We start from the raw sequence: 21,862 nt of genomic DNA, 5'->3' as shown, positions 1-21,862 counted from the left end.
CATCATCCAACTTTGACCATGGTGAAATAATGATTTCAAGGCTTTGCTTGTTTTGCCTCGTTAAGCGCTACCTATGTAAATTTGTGATGGACTATTAATCATCGTTTATTTCTCTGATTTCTATTTTGCATTTCACACATTCCTCAACCATGGATATAGCAAACGATTATTGTAGGGCCTTTACTACATGCATAATCTGAATGATATGTTTGTAGCTTATTTCCTACTAGCAATGATTCAAAACATTCTTTCTTTCAAGTAATAATGATAATATTTTGGCCTTGTAACATTCTGTGAACCTCCATTGATGAATATACTAGTCAGAAGATAAACATATGAATTTCTAGTGTTTTTTAATCTACACAATACAAATAACCTGAATAGTGACACCATCTGTACCATTTGTGGATTATTTAATCCAGAGAAGCAAGGGATACAATTTATATTATTCGTAAGTATTAGGATTCTTCTGAGATGAATAGTTTCCTTCCATATCCCTCAAAGGTTTATGCACTTGAGTCAACCTGCAATCAATCCTAAAATTCAAAATCACACAGCCGAATATGAATATGCCACATTACTTCAATGAATGCAGATAAAAAAAAAAGATCAAGCCCCTTGAATACAAATGCCTTAAAGTCTTTTGTTCACAAAATTATTGAAAATGAAGTGTTTAATAACATTTGAGTTATCTGTGCAATGATTATGATTTATTCTGAACAGTTTGACTAAGGATATGTAAAGTATATAGTAGCCTAATTATTGCTGAAAAATATAAAAGCAAGAAAAGATTTATTGATAAAAAGAATTAGAAAAGATCACAAAAGGAGGCCCAAGTCCTTCTGAGAACAAGAGTTCCATCAACTCGTACATCACTATTGCAAAGGAGTGTACTTTATCACTTGTGATGGAGATGGGTATATCGAATCGTGTGACGATATGCTCGTAGAAGCATCTAGCTATATTAAGTGCAGTATTGTTTGGGAGTTCCCTTGATTCTGCTCACTTCATCAAATATTTGATGGCCACAACAATGTATTTGCATATATGTGTACTATTCACCTTCAATGGCTCAATGAAGTCAAGACCCCATCTTTCAAACAATTCTTGCAGTTGTGCAGGAAATAGGGGCATGAGCTCCATCTTCAATGCATTGCTCGCCCTTTGGTAAGTATCTCATCCAAGTACCCATTCTTGAGCATCCATGTGAAGAGTCGACAACCATAATCCAACTAGCAACACTTTCTATGAGGGGCATTCAGCCCTACATGACCCTTTGTCAACCTATCATGGGACTCCTTCAATACTCTAAGAATTTCCTCTCACATTACACACCTTCATAGAACTTTATTTGGTCCCATGTTGTATAGCAGTTTGTTGATGAGATGGAATCTCTTACTGTTCAAAGTGAGTTTCCTCTGCTCACTTGGTGGCATGCCTTATGAAAATGTGGATGTAGATAAGTATTCGCTAATACTTGTGTATCATGATGGGAACACTGCAATTTTAAATAGGTAAGCATCAAGGAAATCTTCATTAACTCCCTCAGGAAGCTCCAACAATTTGATCTATGAGAGTTGGTTGCTATGATGTGGCTCTTCCTAGACCATACCACAATGTTTAAGGTGAATTCTTGTAATATAAGGTGTCATCTACTCACCCTCCCTTGGATGATCGACTTGTTGACCTAGTATATGAGTGCCTGATGGTCCACATAAAATGTGGATGGTGTCGCCAACAGATAGTGCCATTTTTTTTGTATAGAGTACACCATGCCAAGTGCCTCCCACTTAGTCCTATTGTAGTTATGTTTAACTTTTGATAGGAGGTGGCTAGCAAAGAAGATGGGGTGTGTAAAGTTTCTGCTAAATCCTTATCTCTTAATCAGACTTTTAATCCAGTCTTATATGCTGAGAATGATCTTCTAAATAGTATGAATATTGATGAAATTAGTGCTTATTATAATGTAGATACAATATTGAATATTTAACCTTTTATTGTGATAGAGAATCTCAAATATAAATTGCAGGATATAAAATGCTTATAGGAGCAAACTGTTGTAACTATGTGTCCTATAATTTGCATTTACAACCTACTTATATATCCTTTCTAAAGGGTATGTCCCTCAAGGGACATAACCCTTCCTAACTTGATATATATATATATATATCATTAAATGCCAACATTAGAGATATATTACTATTAAGAGGAAGTACGGTCTATGCTATCAGACCTGTAGGTTTAGCTTGGTTAATATTCTTAACACTCCTCCTTAACTCGATAATCCTACAAAGAGATATTATATCTAGCAACACCAATACAGATGAATAAGCAAGAATTAATACTCTATATCTATCTGTCTCCTCTTAGTAAGTGGTATCATAGAACACATGATACAAAGTCATATTACTAAACCTATGATAAGACACATCACTGCCACTAGTGATATTATATAGGATAAATCTAAAGAGTAATCTCTTCATTTATCCAAGTTATGATTTCATAGAAACTGGTATTTCCATATCACAACATGATCTTGAGTTTTAAGATCTACCAGAATACGGGATAAACCCGGAGAATACTAAGATTCTTCCTGTATCCAATTTGTGACCCATGAACATAGCAATGTCAACATCACAATATGATCTTGAACTCATCTAGATCTTACAGTAGAACTCTACTGTTTAGCACATTATCTAAGAGATCGTCACCTCTCATAATGTTTTATACAAGTGTTCATTATTTTCAGAGATCGTCACCTCTTAAAATAATGACTACAAATGGTGGAGCCCATAACAGTCAATAGCCTAACAAAATAAAATTATTTTATTAATAATCAAGAGAGTACAAATGGATTACAACTCAACCATTCCAAGTCTCCTCCTGAGGTGTTCTATCTTCACTCTAGATAGAGGTTTGGTGAGTATGTCTGCTGTCTGATCTGCAATGCAAATGTATTCCAATTTTATAGAATTTCTGTCTACCATATCTCTTACATAATGGTAAGGAATTTCAATATGCTTGGACCTATCATGGAAAACTGGATTCACTGAGAGCTTGATGGAACTTTAAATATCACAATGAATAATCGTGGGATTCATAGCTTGCCCAAATCATCCCACAAGTAACTTCCTCTGCCATACTACTTCTCGGGAGGCCATCACTACTGCAATGTATTTGACTTCTGTGGAACTTTGTGCTACCGAAGACTGCTTTCTACATATCCAAGATATCATTGCTGATCCCAAACTGAAACATCATCCTGAAGTACTTTTCCTGTCTTTAACACTTCCACCCCAATCTGAATCAATGAATCCATGTAAGTCTAAAGCAACTTTCTCATATTTGAGTCCGAGATTAAGAGTGCCTTGTAAGTATCTCATAATGTGTTTAACTGCAACTAGGTGAATCTCCTTCGGTTCACACATAAACCGACTTAAGGCATTAACTGCATAACAAATATCTGGTCTTGTATTTACTAAGTATATAAGAGACCCAATCATCTGTCCGTAGAGAGTAGAATCTATGGATGGTGATTCTGCAACTGTTTTCTTAAGTTTATGTAGATTAGTCTCCATTGGAGAAGGTATAGGTTTGCAATTCCACATTCCAAATTTCTTTAAAATATCTAATGTATACTTTCCTTGATTTAGTATGATACTGTCAGAATTCTGTCGTACTTCCAGTCCTAGGAAGTAGTGAAGGAGTCCCAAATCTTTCATCTCAAATTCTCTAATTAGATCTTTCTTGCACTGATCTATGAGATGATCATCACCTATTATTAGTAGATCATCAACATACATTATCAGAATTACCATATCATCTTTATCTCTTTTATAATATAAATTTGGATCAGCTTTATTCTTGGAGAATTCTAAGCTAGTGAGATACTTATCAACTCTTTCATACCAGGCCCTGGAAGCTTGTTTAAGCCCATAGAGAGCTTTCTTGAGCCTGCAAACAAAAGCGTTAGGATCATGAGTTTCAAATCCTTCAGGTTGCTCCAAATATATTTCTTCTGAAATCTTTCCATTTAGGAATGTTGTTTTCACATCGATCTAATGTACCTTCCATCCCTTTGATGCGGCAATTGTTAAGACTACTCTTATGGAGGTATACCTGGCAACAGGAGCAAAGATTTCTTCATAATCAATCCCTTCTTTCTGAGAAAATCCTCTGGCTACAAATCTGGCTTTATACTTCTCAATACTACCATTAGCAGCATGCTTTATTTTAAATATTCACTTCGAAGAAATAATAGATTTTCCTTTAGGTCTTGGAACAATTTCCCAAACATCATTTTTCATGATAGATTGGTATTCTTCTGTCATAGCTTCTTTTCAAGCTTTATGTTTAATAGCATCAGATGGATTGGTTGGCTCTGTTTTGGATAAACCAATTATGTTAGTTGTATAATCAGAGAATCTTTTAGGTCTTTTGCTTTCTCTGATTGTTCCGGAAGGTGCAACAAAGTCTTGAGCTACTTAACTATTTTAATGGCCCAAAGTGGTCTTTTCTTTGAATTTTCTTCAAGGTTTATATTTTGAATTTCATCTTCGATTTCTTCAAAGTTCTCCCTCTGTGACCCATATTCACTATTTCTTTCAGAACTAGATAAAGGAGAAGGTTCATCAGAACTTATGGCTCTTTTGAATGCAAGATCTTCTTCAAAGATTACATCTCTGCTAAGTTCAATAGTTTTTTGTCGAAGTATGAAAATCCTATATGCTTTAGAAGTTTCACTATACTCTACAAAAATACCTTTCTTCCTAGAGGGTTCTAACTTGGTTCTCTTTTCTTTTGGAACATGGATATATATAGGACATCCAAAAATTCTAAGATGACTTATATTGGGTTTTACTTTAGTAAATACTTCTTCAAGTGTTTTATCTTTAAGATAGGAGTGAGGACTTCTGTTTTGAATATATACAATAGTACAAGAGGCTTCTGCCCAAAGATAATATTCTAGGTTTTGGTCAAAAATCATAGCCCTAGCAGCTTCTATAATTGTCCTATTCTTTCTTCTACTACCCCGTTTTTCTTTGGGTTATAAGGAACAGTGTACTCCCTCTTAATCCCTAATTCTTTACAAAACCTTTTAAACAAGTCTGAGGTATATTCTCCTCTGTTATTAGTTCTAAGGGCTTTAATTGTATGTCCTGAAAAATTTTCAATTAATGCTTTGAATTCTTTAAATCTTTGTAGGATTTCTTCTAATTCCTTGCATTTTAAAAAGTTAATCCATGTTTTCCTAGAGAAGTCATCTATGAACAGAATATAATACCAGAATCCTCCAAGAGAAGGAACAGACAGAGGTTCACATAAATCTGAATGAATTAATTCTAGTACATTATTCGTTTTCCTAGTACTATCATGAAAGGGACTTTTGGTGCTTTTACCTAGAGCAAACCCTTTGCAAATATTAAGGTGGTCTTTATTTAATTTGGGTAATCCAGTAACCATCTTTTCCATAGCTGATAAAGTTTTAAAATTTAGATGCCCTTATCTTCTGTGCCATATTTCATTTGAATCTTCAGCTTCGTGGACTAGGGCTTGAATGGATCGACTAGATTTTGTATTCAATTCATACAAATATCCCTTTCTTTGACAAATTCACTTTGCTTTCTTGATGGAAGAGTTCTTAACCCAAGTTAATACTTTTCCATCCACGAATGCAACATTGTGTCCATCATCTTCAAGTGTTGTAATTGAGATTAGGTTTCTTTTAATCCTTGGTACATAGAGTACACTTTTAAGAAAAAGAGTATTTCCTGATTTTAGTTTCAAAGTAGAATTTCCAATTCCTTCAACGGAGTGTGCTGAGTTATCACCAATGGTAACTTCACCATTAACCTTCTCTGATAAAGAATCTAGAGTTTTTTTGTATCTTGTTATATGTCTAGAAGATCCACTATCAATTACCCATGCTTTCTTTGAAATTTCATTTGATAGAGAGGAATGCAAAACACGGTTCTCAGGATCATAAGTATCTTCTTCTCTAATGACATTTATACAATTTGCCTGTTGTTTGGAATTTTTAGGACAATTAGATCTATAGTGTCCAAATTTTTCACATTTGAAACACTTTATTTTAGATAGATCTTTCTTGGGCTTTCCATTCTTTTGATTTCCCTTTTTCTTCTTGAAATGCTTTTTCTTGCCTTTATAGGAGTTTGTATTAAGAACATGAAGTTCTTCATCTTCTACTTTTGGTTTCCCTCCTTTCTTTAGTTTTCTTGATTCCTCTTGAAGACAATAATTCTTAAGTTTGTCGAAGTCCGAGAGCTGATCTCTGGCACTTGTTCCTTGTGTGAATGTCTCCCATGAATCCAACAATCCATCTATAGCCATAAGTGTTAATTCTGTGTCACTAATTATGGTTCCTATGCTTGATAGTTCATCTCTAATGCCGGCAACTCTTAAGAAGTAAGAACTTATCGATTCTCCTTTCTTTATCTGAATGTAATTCAATTGCCCTTTTAGTGCAAGAACCCTAGTTGCATTGTTTACTTCATAGGTATTTTGTCATGCATTCATCATATCAAAGGCAGTTTGATGTTTTGTAAGCATAGCTACAATATCATTTTTAACTCCATCCAAGATGATTTGAATAGCTTTTCTATTTCCTCTGCTCTAGATAGATTTGTGAGGTTCAACTGGGGGTATTTCCTCTGCTCTAGATAGATTTGTGAGGTTCAACTGGGGGTTGTTTGGATGCTCCATCAATGAATTGTTTTACATTGTTCTCTTCAAGAATCATCATGATTCTGAACTTCCAGGCTTCAAAGTGCTCTTTCCCATCAAACCTGTCCTCAAGTTTGATTGTGTAAGCCATGAAAGATAGAAGATTGTTGCTTGACGTGTACAAAATCTGATTATTGAAATTTAGCAGAACCTAGGTTTGATTACTAGAGCTTTGATACCATGTAAAGTTTCTACTAAATCCTTATCTCTCAATTAGACTTTTAATCCAGTCTTATATGCTGAGAATGATCTTCTAAGTAGTATGAATATTGATGAAATTAGTGCTTATTATAATGCAAATACAATATTGAATATTTAACCTTTTATTGTGATAGAGCATCTCAGATATAAATTGCAGGATATAAAATGCTTATAGGAGCAGATTGTCGTAACTGTGTGTCCTATAATCTGCATTTACAACCTAATTATATATCCTTTCTAAAGGGTATGTCCCTCAAGGGACATAACCCTTCCTAACTTGGCACCTATAGGAGAGATATATATATCATTAAATGCCAACATTAGAGATATATTACTATTAAGAGGAAGTACGGTCTATACTGTCAGACCTGTAGGTTTATCTTGGTTAATATTCTTAACAGGGTGATCTAACTCCTCGAGGATTACCTCTACCAAGGTGGTGCCAATGGCATAGTTTGAGACTTTGAGGCATCTTCATGTACATAGAATTCCTTGTTCTAGTTGGGGTATGCGAAGATGGGCACACATCAATCTAGACTCAAGTTCTTTGAAGGCTTCTTGCTCTACACCCCATACAAACGGTTTCCTTTTCCGCATCAATCGATCAAGAGGGTAAGAGATTTGTTGAAAGCCTTCGATGAATCTTCGATAGTAGCCTACATGCCCCAAGAATGATTTAACTCCTATCACGTCCTCTGAGGTATCCATCTGAATAATGACCCCCACTTTGTCTGCATCTACCTTTAACCCCTCATTCCATATTAAGTGGCTAAGTAATTTATCCTACGGTACCATGAACCGACAATTCTTTAGACTAAGTGCCAACCATGCTCTTCGACATCTTTTTATCCATTCCTTTAGTCCCATGAGGCGGGATTCTTTCCCACTATAGATAGACCAATTGACCCAGAAGGCTTTAAAATTGCCAAAGCACATTTTGTCAACTATGTTTTGTATTAACTTTGGAATATGGAAAGGGTGTTGCACAATCCAGAAGGCATCTGGTTGTACAAGTGCACTCATTTGACCACAAATGTGATTTTTAATATGTCCTCAACAATGCTGATTTGGTTGTATTTGGAAAATCCATACATGAATGAGCACATCTCATGCCCTCACACCTCTTCTAATATATTCTCCACCAATGGGATCGGGAAGGGGTTTTTAATGGTAACCGTGTTGAGGCACCTAAAATCTAAATGAATATGAATCTTCTTTGCTTCTTTCTTTAGGGAGATGACAATAGGAGAAACCTAGTTACTTGTTTGTACCTTGAAAATGATGCTTGCCTCCAATACCTTTTCTATCTAAAGCACTTTGGCGGTGTAGTTTTTAATCATGTGGTATGTTCTCTTTTATTTGGCTTATACACCCGATACAAGAGGAATCCTGTGGACACGTAGTTCCGATTGTGTTCTTTTCGAATCCTTGTACATCCACGAGAAAACATATTTATACTCGAGGAATATTTTGAATGCGATTGTCTTGAGTTCAAGATCCCAATCATCCTCATCTAGGATCACCTTCATATTGGTTTACCTTTTTTCTATTGTGGTTCCTCATATTTGATTCTTCCCTCTTATAACACACAAGTTCGTCCCATTCAAATATATGATTCTCTATCTGAAAATATTCTAAAGTTGAAACCTTAAATACAGAGAACCAGACTTCAATCAAGACAACCAAGTTTAACATTTCTTAATCAGAACCGAAGAGAACCTAAAAGACTATTGCTAGAGCCATTAAGAAAGCCAAAACCAAACAAGCCAAGTGGACAAAAGACCGGGGTCCCATCTTTGATAGACAATGTGTGAATAGGTCACAACACTGCCGAAGATCCTCCACATGAAGACAGTGGGGAGGAATATGTTCTCTAAATTAAATTAATTGGAGGTTGAAGGCATAGGAGGCTGGAATAAACTCAACAACCTCTTGTTAATCACCAACGATGGGGCCACTCATCATCTTTAGTGACATTTTATTTTTCTAATATGCAGCATGATATGATTTAATATTTAGTGTTCTTGGTTGTGTACTTTGGTAGTGTTTCACATTGTGGGAGTGGAGGGGCTAATAATAAACAATGTTCCATTCCCATTTATTAGTTGGATGTGTTTGTCCCCACTCACTATTGTTGGTTGTTTGTGAGTGGATGTGTTTTTCCACATTCACAAGATGATGCATGTGCTTGGAAGTGTTTATCCCCAATCATAATAGTTTTGAGTAGAAGAGTGAGTCCATATTCATAACCTTGTTTTTGGGTAGATGTATCTATCCCTATCCAAATCTGATGTAAGACATTGGATAGGTATATTAGCCGCTATTTTGTGGTTCCATGAGTAGATGTGTGTGTTCCTACTCTTATCTTATAGTGTTTGGTGAGCTAAGCGAGTGGTCATCAACTATTATGATGTACAATCTCCCTATGTTCACACTAAGGGGAGGAATTGGGAATTAGTGTTCACATAGGAAAACATAATAAGAGTACATTTGAGTACTAAATAAGTGTCACCATAATCCTAAAATGTTAAACAACTTTATATTATTATTAGTCGTATAGTTTGTTTAAGAGGTTATTGATTAGAGATTGTAAAAAAACCTCAATGTATTTAGGAATGTTTTTTCCTTAAAAAACAGGACTTTAAAGAGTCCTATAAATGTGCAAGTGTGTTAAATGAAGAAGTAGCATGGAATATTTGTGTTTAATTATTCTTGCACTTTTCTCTGCCCACATTCTTAATATAATTAAGTGGTGAAACATGATCCTAATTTCAAAAGGACTCTGATTTCTATTGGACAACTTGATGCTCATGGATGTAACATCACCTTTTCTTCAAACATTTGGAAGGTGGCCAAAGGAGCCTTAATGATTGCAAGAGGCAGAAAATTGGGAACTCTATATGTGTTAGGGAGCTGTGTTGAAGTTGGGAGTTGCGATGGAGCTTATTGATAGCAGAAAAAAGCTTTGGCACAAGAGGCTCAAGCATATGAGCAACAAGGGACTTGAAATCTTGCTCAAAGGGATCAAATTCCAGTTAGTTGATTTCAAGTTGTGTGAGCATTGTACCTATGGGAAAAAAGGTGGATCAATTTTCCAAAGACTGGAGAGGACAAGAAGACAAAGCCTTTGGAGCTTGTACACTCAAACATGTTTGGTCCCACAAAGGTAGCCTTTGTTCAGGAGCAAATTATTTTGTCATTTTCTTGATGGTTGCACTCACAAAGTATGGGTTTCTATGTTAATTAGGAAATAAAAAATATTTAGCAAATATCAAGTTTTCAAAGCCATTGTCAAAAATCAAACTAGGAATAAACAAATGAATAATGGTGGAGAGTTGGCTCTTTTGGAGTTTGACAATTTTTGTGCAGATGATGGTTTCCAATGTATTAAGATCGCTCCATTCACCCCTCAAGAGAATGGTGCAATTGAGGGGATGAATTGATATATTTTATAGAGAGCTTGTAGTATTCTCTCTAATGCAGGTTTCGGTAGGGAATTTTGGGCAGAGGTAGTTAACATAATGTTAAATTTGATTAATTGAGGCCCTTCACCTTGATTTGATTTTGACATTCTGAAGGAGAAATGGTTGGGAAAAATTTCCTACACTCATCTATGGGTCTTTGGATACAAAGCATTTAGTCATGTTTCCAAGGAGAAGAGAACAAAACTGGATCCCAAATCAAAATGATGTATCTTTGTTGCCTATGGAGAGGAGTGGTATAGTTTTGAATTGTGGGATCCAAATGCCAAACAACTAGTTTGCAGCAAGGATGTCATATTAAATTAAAAGAATTTTCCAGGTCTGCAAGCCGTAGGGAACACAAGCAATGGAATATCTGTCTTTATCAAACATTAAGAAAGGTGGTCAAAATCTACAGCCACCGATGGTAGGACAGAATATAGGAGCACCAAATCAGGTGGGACAGTCTATCCAAGGAGCACCAGATCAAGTGGGAGACTTGCATCCAATGCAAGTAATTTTCCTTCCCACTATCACAAAAACTAAAAGAGAATTTCATCAATCACAACACTTATATGAGGGGGTCCCAACAATTATAATGATCTCACTATCTATGTATTCTCGCACACAATCTATTTCCTTACCATCTCCATCATTTCCTCACTAGCCACTTGACTCCTCACGGCCACAATGTGTTGTGCATGACAAAGTTTATCCCAAACAATTTTCCAATGTTTTCCCCTTGCTACGTTCATTAGCAACACTACAAATTACTATCTCGCAGTCTGCACCACCTGCTTATGCCTTACGCAATGTGGGGGAGGTGGATGTCACGTGGTCCCCTCCATCTTTAGTTTTGTCCCCACACATCCATCTTTGCCTTGGCTCATTGGTGTAAAACTTTCTGACACCATTTTCATTCTGCCACGACATGAGGAAAATGCTACTCTCATGTGGCAAATGAAAGAGTTGCCTCCTCTCCCTCTTCAGTTACCAAACAATGGTGAAGGCAATATTGGTAATACACAAGCAATGTATTTACCCTGTTCACTAACTAACAAGTACTAACAACTCGGAATCACCTGACAACACAATTAGGCAATTACTAGTGATTAGAGAATAATTACTTGCAAACATTAACTCTTGCCTTGGTCAATTAGGGATGTAGGGTATATAGCAAAGTAATGTTGGAAATGTTGGTGATATTTGCAATAATAATATTGGTAATATTGATGGTATTGTAGTCTGCACAAGTAAATGAGTTGGCTTGAGGTTGTGAGTAGTTCCCCATGGTCTCAGGTTCAAATCTCTATCAGGTTTAAGAGGTGAGACATCTTGCAGGCGGCTGATCTCACCCATGGGGGACTCGTCTTGCCCTAGCTCGCATCGCCCATTGGTAATCACTAGGTTAGGTCGCACGGCCACCCCCATGTAACAAAAAAAATATTGATGGTACTGTGATGTTGGAAATAATATGAAGGGGACAAATTTGTAGATAGTACAAACAAATAGAGAGGGCCAATCATAGGAGACAACTCCTCAATCAAGGAGTTCCACCAAGGAGTGTCAATCTTTATCCAAGCCTAATAATAACATCCACAAATTGCTAATTTCTGATCAAGTGAAGCCAGCTACCTTTAAAGATGCTTGCCACAACATAAATTGTGAGAAGTGGATGGACACCATGAAGGAGGAAATGGATTTGATGCCCAATCACAATTGGGGATTTGGTGAAGCTTCCACCTAATCAAAGAACATTGAAGAATGTATGGGTATACAGATTGAAAGAAGAAGAGGAAGGGAAGAAACAATTTTAGGCTGGATTAGTGGTGAATGGGCATGATCAACAAAAGGGGATAGACTTTAATAAGATTTTCTCAACAATGGTGAAGATGACCACCATTCAAGCAGTTTTGGGATTGGCAGTAGTGTATGATCCTGAGTTAGAACAACTTGATGTTAAAATTGCATTTCTCAATGGCAATACAGAAGAGGAATTATATATGTAGCAACCTTAAGGTTTTGAGAAAAAGGCAAGATAATTTTTATTACAAATTGAGGAGAACCTTGTATAGGTTCAAACAAGCTCTACAATGATGGTACCTCAAGTTTGAATTTTTCATGGTTGAAAATGTTGTTGTGCATTTTGTCACCACAAAATGTAGGTAACAGTACGAAAAAATTTCAACTTAGTTTTGTTTTTCTCAAAGTTTAGATCGTTATTTAATTGGATAATGTTGATCAACAAATCGATTCCAATTGATATAATGAATCCTTTTACGGAAGGCTCTTTAGTCAAGTCTTTTTAGTTTTTTTGTTTGTTGAGCCTATGCTTGATTTTTGAAGCGTCCCTTTTCTCGTTTTGAGCATGTGCTTGTTGGCTTTTGGTCTTTTGGTTATGCTCAAGTCATTGCTTTCAGTTTTTGTTTCGATTCGGTCTATCGTAGGGTTTAATAGGAGTTGGCAATCAAAAGATATAACCATTTTAGTGCCCAAAAAATGGACTCTCCAAGTGCAACTCCGCGAATTAAAATATCATGTTATCTTTTAAAGTTGACATTCATTTTTTGAAAAATATAACATAAATTCACTTTATGTTATGTTTTTAAGTTACTTTATCATTTTATTTTTTCACTTAAAGTAACTATAGTGCACTTTATGTTATATTTTTAAGTGGAGTTGCTTTTTGATTTTTCACTTAAGTGACTACATTAACTATATAGTTTGATTTAATTTTTTATTTTTAAATCAAATGCTCTAGTAAATATTACTTTTAAGATGATATTTGCACATTATATTTTAAATATTACTTAAATGGGTCATTTGCACATTATATTTTAAATATGATAGTGTAAATGTTATTTATGACCCATTTAAGTAATATTTCATCAAAAATTAAATTGACATGTGCTTATTTAAATCACTTAAGTTGTGCAATTTAACCTTTAGCGCATAAATATGCAAATGCATCTAGAGAGTGAGCTTTTGAACTAAAAGCATGTAAATGCCTTTGACTTAAAATATGCAACCACCCTCCTAGAGTGTGCAATGACCCTCCTAGAGTGAGTTTTGCATGTTTTTAAAATATGTAATGGCACTTGGAGAATCCGTTTTTGCCTTGAAACATGATTTTAAAATATGCAATGACACTTCTAGAGTGCCAAATGCATGAAAAGATCAATTACATGCATTTTAAAACATGTAATGACACTTGGAGAATGTGTTTTGCATATGTTTCATGCATTTGCAAATGATGAACCCGAATTTGAAGAAAGAAGGGCAAAAAACTTCATGTTTTTCCTCTCCAAGAACACATTTTTCACTAAAAATGAGCAGATCTGCCCATGATATAGCTTGAAACCCCCAAGAAGAGGGTGGTTTTTGCATCTCTTGGCATTATAATGCCCTCGGCATTGAATCTCATGGCAAAAATGGTGCATTTCATGGCATTTTTGAGCCATGTTCTTGTGCCCAGATTTGGGGCAGTTTTGATCACTTTTTGGCTTTAATATAAGTCGTTTTGAGGTTTTGATCCATATATATGCTATTGAAGATCTTATTTTTGCCTTTAGATGTCAAAAAAGTTTCATTTCATGCCTTATATGAATCATGTTTTTGCTAAAAACGCCAGAAATTTGGGTTCTTTATCCACTTTTAAGTGTTTTAAAGTCATTTTTTTGCATTTGGGGAAGACATTTTTGCATTCCTAAATTTAAAAATGACTCAAAACATGCATTTTTTGGCCACATTTTTGCAAAAACGACCCAGAATTTTGCATGAAAAGGGCACGTTTTTGTTAAAAAATCATAAAAAAAAGGTATTTCCAGCCCATTCCTTTGGATCAATGTGGGTTGTTTTTGAGTTTTAATGCATGTTATTGCCTTTGGAGACCACGTTTTTGGCATTCTCATAACAAATTCAACCCTTCATTGCTCATTAATATTCATTGAACGTAAGTATGGAAAAAGTCAAATTATTGCTTGAGAATACGGATTTGGAGGAGAATTGGTATTCAAAGTTTATGATTCTTGCTATTTTGGCTCTTTGATCTCCAAGTAAGTGGATATTTTCAAACTTGCTCATCAATTCTTACTTATCTTGCTATTTCCATGCATATTTTAGCTTGAAGTTGCACACTTGTCTATATATTGCCATGAAAAGTGCATTTTGCTTTAAAAATGATGAAAATTCCCATTTCCATACTTTTGGATTTTTCCCGAACTCCAAATTTGAATTTGCACTTTAAAGTAACTTGCCTCTTTGCATGTTTGAGTTTAAGACCAAAAGCACGTGTTTTTTTTGTGCTTGTTTTTGTTGTTTGTTTGCTTGCTTTTCGTTTTTCTTCATTTGGAAGAAGTTGCAAGTTTTTTCCCAAGAATTTGAGCACATTTCACTTCACTCCCCCTTCCAACTCTTCGTGCAAGTGCATCGATTCATTCCATATTGGCCATTACATGCCAAGGCACATTGCATCCATTCCTTTCATATGCAATTACACTTCAAGAGCATTTACAAGTAATTCTACTTTTCATGTCATGATACACTACATCACATTCTCCACATGCGATTACATGTAATCTCATCCTCCGTCCACATTTACATGCAATCTCATCCTTTGTTCCCATTTAACACATTTCCATCTTCCGAACCTAAATTCATGTTCGTTTTACATGTAGTCCACTTTATGTGTAATGACATCTAGAGAACCCATTTTTGATTGAACGTCACACTTTTAAAGTCAAAAGTTATCATTTACACACATCAATATGCATCCCAACTTGCATTCTTGGCCATACCCATGAAAGCCCATCATTACCCACTTGCAATCCATCTTTCCAAGTTTGACTTTGGCCCTTTCCATCCAAATATATATACTTTCCGGTTCATTTCCAGCTATCATATGTGTCCCATAAGTGTCTAATCCATACTTCGAATACCCACCCCTCATGGATGCATCATTGTAACTCAAATCCCAAAGTTCTCAAGGACTCAATCTCATTGGAAGATGTTATCATGTTCATGTTGAGGCACACTCTTCAAGATATGTCAAAACTTCTACAAAAAAAAAGAGATATCTTGTCAAGAAGACATGCTTTAGCTCTCAAAGAAGCGGTTATTCATCTGGTCTCCATTTTCTTAATGGTTGTCTGAGAACCTGAGTTTGTGTGGGAATGCACCAAGCACTTTGTTTCAAAAAAAAAGAAAAAGTTAAAAGGTGTTGATGGAAAGTTATTCCAAGTTTACATCCAAACACCATCAAAAAGGTTTTCAAAGTGTCGGAGACTCCAAAATGTGTCAATCTACAAAAGAGAATTCACAACAACTTGAACGAGAAAAAGCTTGATCACATCAAGATTTCAAATGATAACAAAAAATTTATCAAAGAGAGTCAGAGGCTATCAATAGACGCAACACCGTGGTTATCAAAGTGAATGCAGTGATACAAAATACAAGAACTCCTGATCCTATGATCATATAACATCACCAAGTACATGGTCCTTGAGAATAATCCCTAGGATTGTTTCATTTTTCTTTTGTCTTTCTTCTTCTTCTTCTTTCATATTTGTAATTGAAGAGGATGTATTACATGAAAATGGGTAAATACATGTAATATGATTTACATGTGTAATTACATGTAATACGATTTACATGTGTAATAACATGTAATCCAATAATTTCTCTTGTTAGTTAGACCGGGTCAAAGTTGGTTGAATTGCTCCCACTTTTTTTTCCTTTTTCTCAACTCCTTTGACTATATAAAGGAGTGCCCCCTCATTGTAAAAATCGTCTTTTGTTGTATGCAAGAAAGCTCTGCCACACTTGTGCAAGCATAACTTTGATTATGTAGCATGAATTTGGGAGAAAATTGAATAAAAGAAGCAATTGAATTCAAAGCTTTGACTGGAAGCAATTGTGATAGAGCAAATTAGAAGCTTTGACTGTACTTTGTGCCTATTGCCTTTGATTCATGTTATTATTATGTGTTCAATAATAAAGCATAGTGAGTTAAAAAGCAATCGAAGCCGAAGCTTTGACTAGGAGCAATTGTGGCAATAAATAGACTAGGAGCTTTCACTTTAGCTTGTATTACCATCTCAAATTCATGAAAAATAGTTAGAATTCCTTACTTTTGGAAGTCTTTGTGCCCCAATGGTAGAGGTTATTCTTATAGAATAGATTAAAATGGGACTTAGAGCCAAACTAGTACGCTTTCAGCTAGCCTTTGAGTTAGTGTTAGTTTATCAGTATCACCGTTTACAACTTTAAATAGAAGTGTCGTTTGAGGTTTCCTCTTGTCTACTACTCGCTTCATGGATAAGTGGATTCTTTCCTGTAAGCTAAGAGGAAAGAATATTAGTAACACCCCTTACAAAATCTCTCAACTTCTTGCTTAACTTGAGTTGATCCAAGGAACGGTGACAAAGGTGAGCCTTCAATTTATAGTAGGAGAGACTCTATCTCACATGTTGTGGCTGGTTATCCTATTTTGCAATTGGATTTTACCCAAAATTGTTGGTTGCAAAATATCCACCCAACAAAACAACAATTCACTAGATGTGAATCTGATCTGTGTCTACTGTAAGTTGTTGTACAATGGCAAGTTTGTTTTATTGATGTTATATGTTGATGATATGCTGGTGGACAGCACTAGCATGAGTGTTATTTATGATTTGAAGCAACAATTAGCTCACAAGTTTTTCATGAAGGGTTCCAAGTTAGTGAATAGGACTCTTAGTATGACTATAATCAGGGATAAATGGAAAGGAGAGATCAAATTATCACAAGAGAAATACATTAACAAGGTTTTGACCAGGTTTAACATGACGAGTGCTAAGGCTGTAAGCACAACACTTGCTGATTACATTTATTTATCATCCAAGATGTGTCCCAAGACACAAGACCAAGACTGCATGAAAGTATTTTGTATTGATCAGTTGTTGTGAGTCTTGTGTATGTCATGGTATGCATTCAACCTATCATTGCGCACGAAATGGGAGTGGCGAACATATCTATAAGCAATCATGGTAACACTCATTGGCAAGTGGTTTAGTTGATCTTATGGTATTTAAAAGACACTACAGATTTTATATATATATATATAAAAGCAATCATGGTAAGACTCATTGGCAAGTGGTTTGGTCGATCTTATGGTATATAAAAGACACTACAGATTTTACACACACACACGCATATATATAGACCTTTGGATGAATAGTTGCACAACTACAAGGTTTTGTTGATTTTGATATGGCTGATGTTTTGGAACAAACAAACAATGATCAACTACAGATTATGTTTTTACATTTAGTGGAGCGGTGATCTGTTGAGCTTCTAGATTGCAACAAGTGGTTGCACTCTCCACTTGTAAGGCTGAATACATTGCTCTCACTGAAGGCACAATGGAAATGATATAATTGCAGCAATTATTTGAAAGCAAATTGGGAGGCAAACAACATTTTTTCAATCTCTTTTGTGATAGCAATAACACTATTCACTTGGCCAAGAATGCTACATCTAACAGTCAAACCAAGCATATTGATGAAGGGTACTCCTCTTACCAACCCAAACACACACAACACAACAAAGAAATAAACAGGAAATTGCAAGAATAGAAACACTTGCTATCTATTATTCTCAATGAAAAGACATTATAATACTCAGAAAATTAACATGCTACAGCCATATCAGCATTTTCATTACAATAATCTGTAAGCCAGAGCCACTATATGCACTATCAGATTTTCCCCTAGAAACTCTTACTTGTCTTCTTTATATTGGGATGTTGAACTGCCCTAGAAAGTTCTAGAAATTGTAGCCCCCATTTGAGGTCGACCATCCTTATATAATTCCGAAAATATATCCCAAACAGGTTTCGGCACTCATTGGAGGATACGAAGAGATTTTACTTTTTCTCCAAAAGTAGCGCAACTTCTGGAGGCCATATAATGTTAACTGTGGACCTGATTGGCTACTATAACCACTTTTCAGAGCCTCTCAAAGCATTATACAGCTTGAGGTCACAAAGTGCCACCTGATCAAAGTTTGGCCCTCTTTTGGGAGTCTTTGAAGCCTTCAAAACTAAGTTCAAACTTTTGTACCATCTCACTACAACAAAAAATTCAATATCTTCAAAACTAGATTTGATCTGGCCACGAAATTTTGTAGGCAGACTTATATATCCAAAATGGACCTCCACGAAAACAATTGGAACAATCCGTACTCAAATGAACAACTTACTAAAAATAGTAAACTTACCAAAAAATAGTAATTCTGCTCAAAGATAGTCCCTACTGAAAACTAGACAATATTTTTGGGTGATACGAAATTTCTCTTACACCTTGAATCCTCTTGCATCACATTTTGACCTGCAAGACCACTTCATTAGGAGTGTTCTTGAAGAAGGCAAACTGAAAGTTGAAAAGATTCATGCAAACGGTAATCCAGTTGATGCATCGACTAAGATAGTTTTGAGGGAGAAACTAGAGTTTTTGCAGGATTTCTCTAGGCATTGCCAAAATGTGAAAATAAAATTGAAGTGGGAGAACATCTCGCAACTTGCAGCGGTGGTTGGACTTCAAGTGGGAGATTTTGGATAAGTTTAAGTCCAATGAAATTATTTCATTACCCCCATTCCCAAGAATGTTGGCATTCTCTTTCAAAGTCCCATAGATTAAAATATGGATACTGTTTGATGTAGCCAATTCGGTGAATCACGTAAATCTGGTGTTCCGTGTTTTCAATTTGGTTTTCGTCTTGCGTTCTTTATTTCTAATCCTGTTAATTATTTATCTGCACTTCGTATTCAACATGTTCTCATAGGCTTCCACCAGTGCCTCGACTCCTGAATTAATATCAATCTTCAATCTGCTGCCAAAAGTTCCGTAAATGTTTTGGACGGGTAACACGCTAATTCTTCTGTTTGTTCAGGTTTTAATGTTGAATTAGGAATAGGGACCTCTTCTAATGGCTTTACTGATTGAAAAGCTGTATAATTTATAGGACTGTTATTAGGAAGGTAGAAGGTGTGGTGGTAGAACAGTTCAACTCTGTTCTATATGTGATACTTTCTGAGACTCTTTAGTACCCCCAAGCTGGAGTTAGTATTTGTCTAATCTTGTTCGCCAATATAAACAGAAAAAGAAAAGGAAAACCAATAATAAGCGGCTTCAATAATCGCACGATCTATTTCGTAGTAATAGAGACAGTGAAACAGCTGGGTGTTAAAAAAAAGTTCCAAACTATTAAATGGTTGCTAGTACAATCTCTAAAATATTAAGAAAATAGGGGAATTTGCACCTGCTGAGACACATATACAACAAAGAAGGACATCCACCACCAGTTGTTGGGATACTTCTTTCGCATGTCAGCGAATCTCCAATCCTCTCTAGCGCCCCATTGCCATTCTTCTCTTCTAAAATAATTATGTGTGAGACGAATGCTCCACACCCATGTCAGAATAATAACAATCCTTGATCTCCATAGATTTGTTTGAGAATAGGGATGGGAAGAATAATAGTGAGCCATCATCACAGGCAACACAGTCCAGTACAAGTCTATCAACTGCAATTCCAATTGTGAGTTATTTAAAACAATATAAACTATTCTCCAACTGTAAAAACAAATTACTGGGATGAACTGGACAATGATCAGAGAGAACGGTTACCCAAGTGCTGTTTTGCAGTAAGCTGATGACCCAAAAGAGTATATCCACGTTGACCAAAAATAACGCATTGGCAAGAGCAATGGGGTGAGCCCAACACCATCTCCAGATCTCTGAAGTAGAATGCTTGTGAAGTTTGAGGAATACTATATGAAACAAAACAGAAGGCAAAGGAACAATGAAAGCCAATGCAGCGTTCCTCGCACTTCCCATCTCCCTGCTCATTGAATTGGAGTGTTAGACGTGAACTATACATAACAATCTGCAGATCTCCGTTTACATAGTTTTCTACCCGATGTACTATAATACAATTTTATAATTAGCAATCACAAACAGCCATTTACATTACCACAATGGAGTAGAAAGGGAGCACAAAATAAGTGTACAATCTTTCTTTATTTTTCTAACTGAATGAATGAAGGTATTATAATGATGTTTGATATATCAAATTAGCTATTTTAAAGTTATTTTTATTTTTATTTCATAAGAGAATCAAAATGTGTTAAATTGAGAAATAATATCGGGAAGGAAAAATGGCTCTACTATGAATTTAGAGCACAACATCGAACCTAGAAAAATCCCATTTTTTTGAAAGTGAAATACGCATTAAGTTCTATCCCAACAGTAAACAGATACGAAATTCTTCAAAATTTATCTCCATCGTAGTCATCCAAGCAAGTAAACTCGACTCAGAAGGGCTCCCAAAATGGCGATATTAGAAGCATTTACCCCAATTTATAGAAATCGAAGGCGAATAATCATGGCAATATCGAGGAAGGTCACCCAAAAGGGAAAGGAAAGCAATTAGGGGAAGATAGATCGAAAAAGGGTTTCAATCAAAATTTTCTTCCAAAGAAAATAAATCCAGTAGCGAAGAATCTTAATGGCAGGCTTTTAGCCTTGGTCAAATTACATAATATCATAAATCTAGAAACCCTTAAAAACAAGGAAGCATTAGCTCAAAGAAATATAGCGGAACTAGCAGAAGAATTAGGAATTGGATGGCATTTGGTAAGTAGGCATAAGAATAGGCTAAAACCTTCAATAGAAACAAGAATAGATCAAACTCATAGGGAAAATATAGCAGAAGTAAGAGCCAAGAAATAATTAGAGCATTATTCATGTACTAAGTATGCTTAATATCTAAAACCCCTCACTAACTGAAGCAAATCTAAATTTAGATTAGAAGATCAAAGTGCAAACCTTAGGGTAAATAAGCCTTCAAAAAAATTCGTAGCAAATAGTTTACCTATTGGCTCGAATTGTTCCGTGGTAGTTTCAAATCTTAAAAGAAACCCCTTAATCTTAATCAACTAGCTAAAAACCCAAAGGCCTATATTCCACCCCATAGAAAATTTGCAAAGAATAGTGATGCAGAGCATCTTACAAACCAAAGAAACAATAAGATCTTTCTGATCCATTCATCATCAATTCAATAATTGCATTACATAGAGGCATCTTGCAAGGTAAAACACAACCTGTTTTAATACAAAAAAACATCAATTCTTCTCCATTTACATATCCTAATTTCTATCTATGATTCCTTTATTCATAACTTTCAATCCTTAATGCTTCATTCCAAACCCTTTGGAGGACTTGTTTCAAATTATTATTTTTAACTCATATCCAAATCTAGTAGCCATCCAATAAACCAATTACAAGTTATGGTCTTTGTATTAAGACCCATTTTCTATGTCATAAACCAAAAACAAAACAGGTAATCCTTCCTAGGGCATCAAATAACTTGCTCAAATTGACTCCAAATGAAACCAAACCAATTTCAGATTGATCCTAT

The 21,862-nt window shown here is 35.5% G+C and overlaps 1 protein-coding gene across 1 annotated transcript in view; it reads right to left on the bottom strand.

The window, feature by feature from the left end:
• LOC149530996 (3-oxo-5-alpha-steroid 4-dehydrogenase (DUF1295)) overlaps positions 1–20,401 on the bottom strand; it is a 51,830-nt gene extending 31,429 nt beyond the window's left edge. Inside the window, exons 1-2 of the mRNA XM_089810455.1 lie at positions 20,071–20,401; positions 19,704–19,967 (exon numbers count right to left, since the gene is read on the bottom strand). Of these exons, the coding sequence (XP_089666581.1) occupies positions 19,704–19,967; positions 20,071–20,292 (486 nt within the window). The 5' untranslated portion in view covers positions 20,293–20,401. The remainder of the gene's footprint in view (positions 1–19,703; positions 19,968–20,070) is intronic.
• Positions 20,402–21,862: the final 1,461 nt, after the last annotated feature.

The sequence above is a fragment of the Cupressus sempervirens genome, chromosome 11 (genome assembly GCF_028749045.1).
Source record: "Cupressus sempervirens isolate cs-2001-9-10 chromosome 11, ASM2874904v1, whole genome shotgun sequence".
Classification (NCBI taxonomy): domain Eukaryota; kingdom Viridiplantae; phylum Streptophyta; class Pinopsida; order Cupressales; family Cupressaceae; genus Cupressus; species Cupressus sempervirens.
The sequence above is the reverse complement of the archived record's forward strand: the minus strand, read 5'-3'. Positions and strand labels throughout refer to the sequence as shown.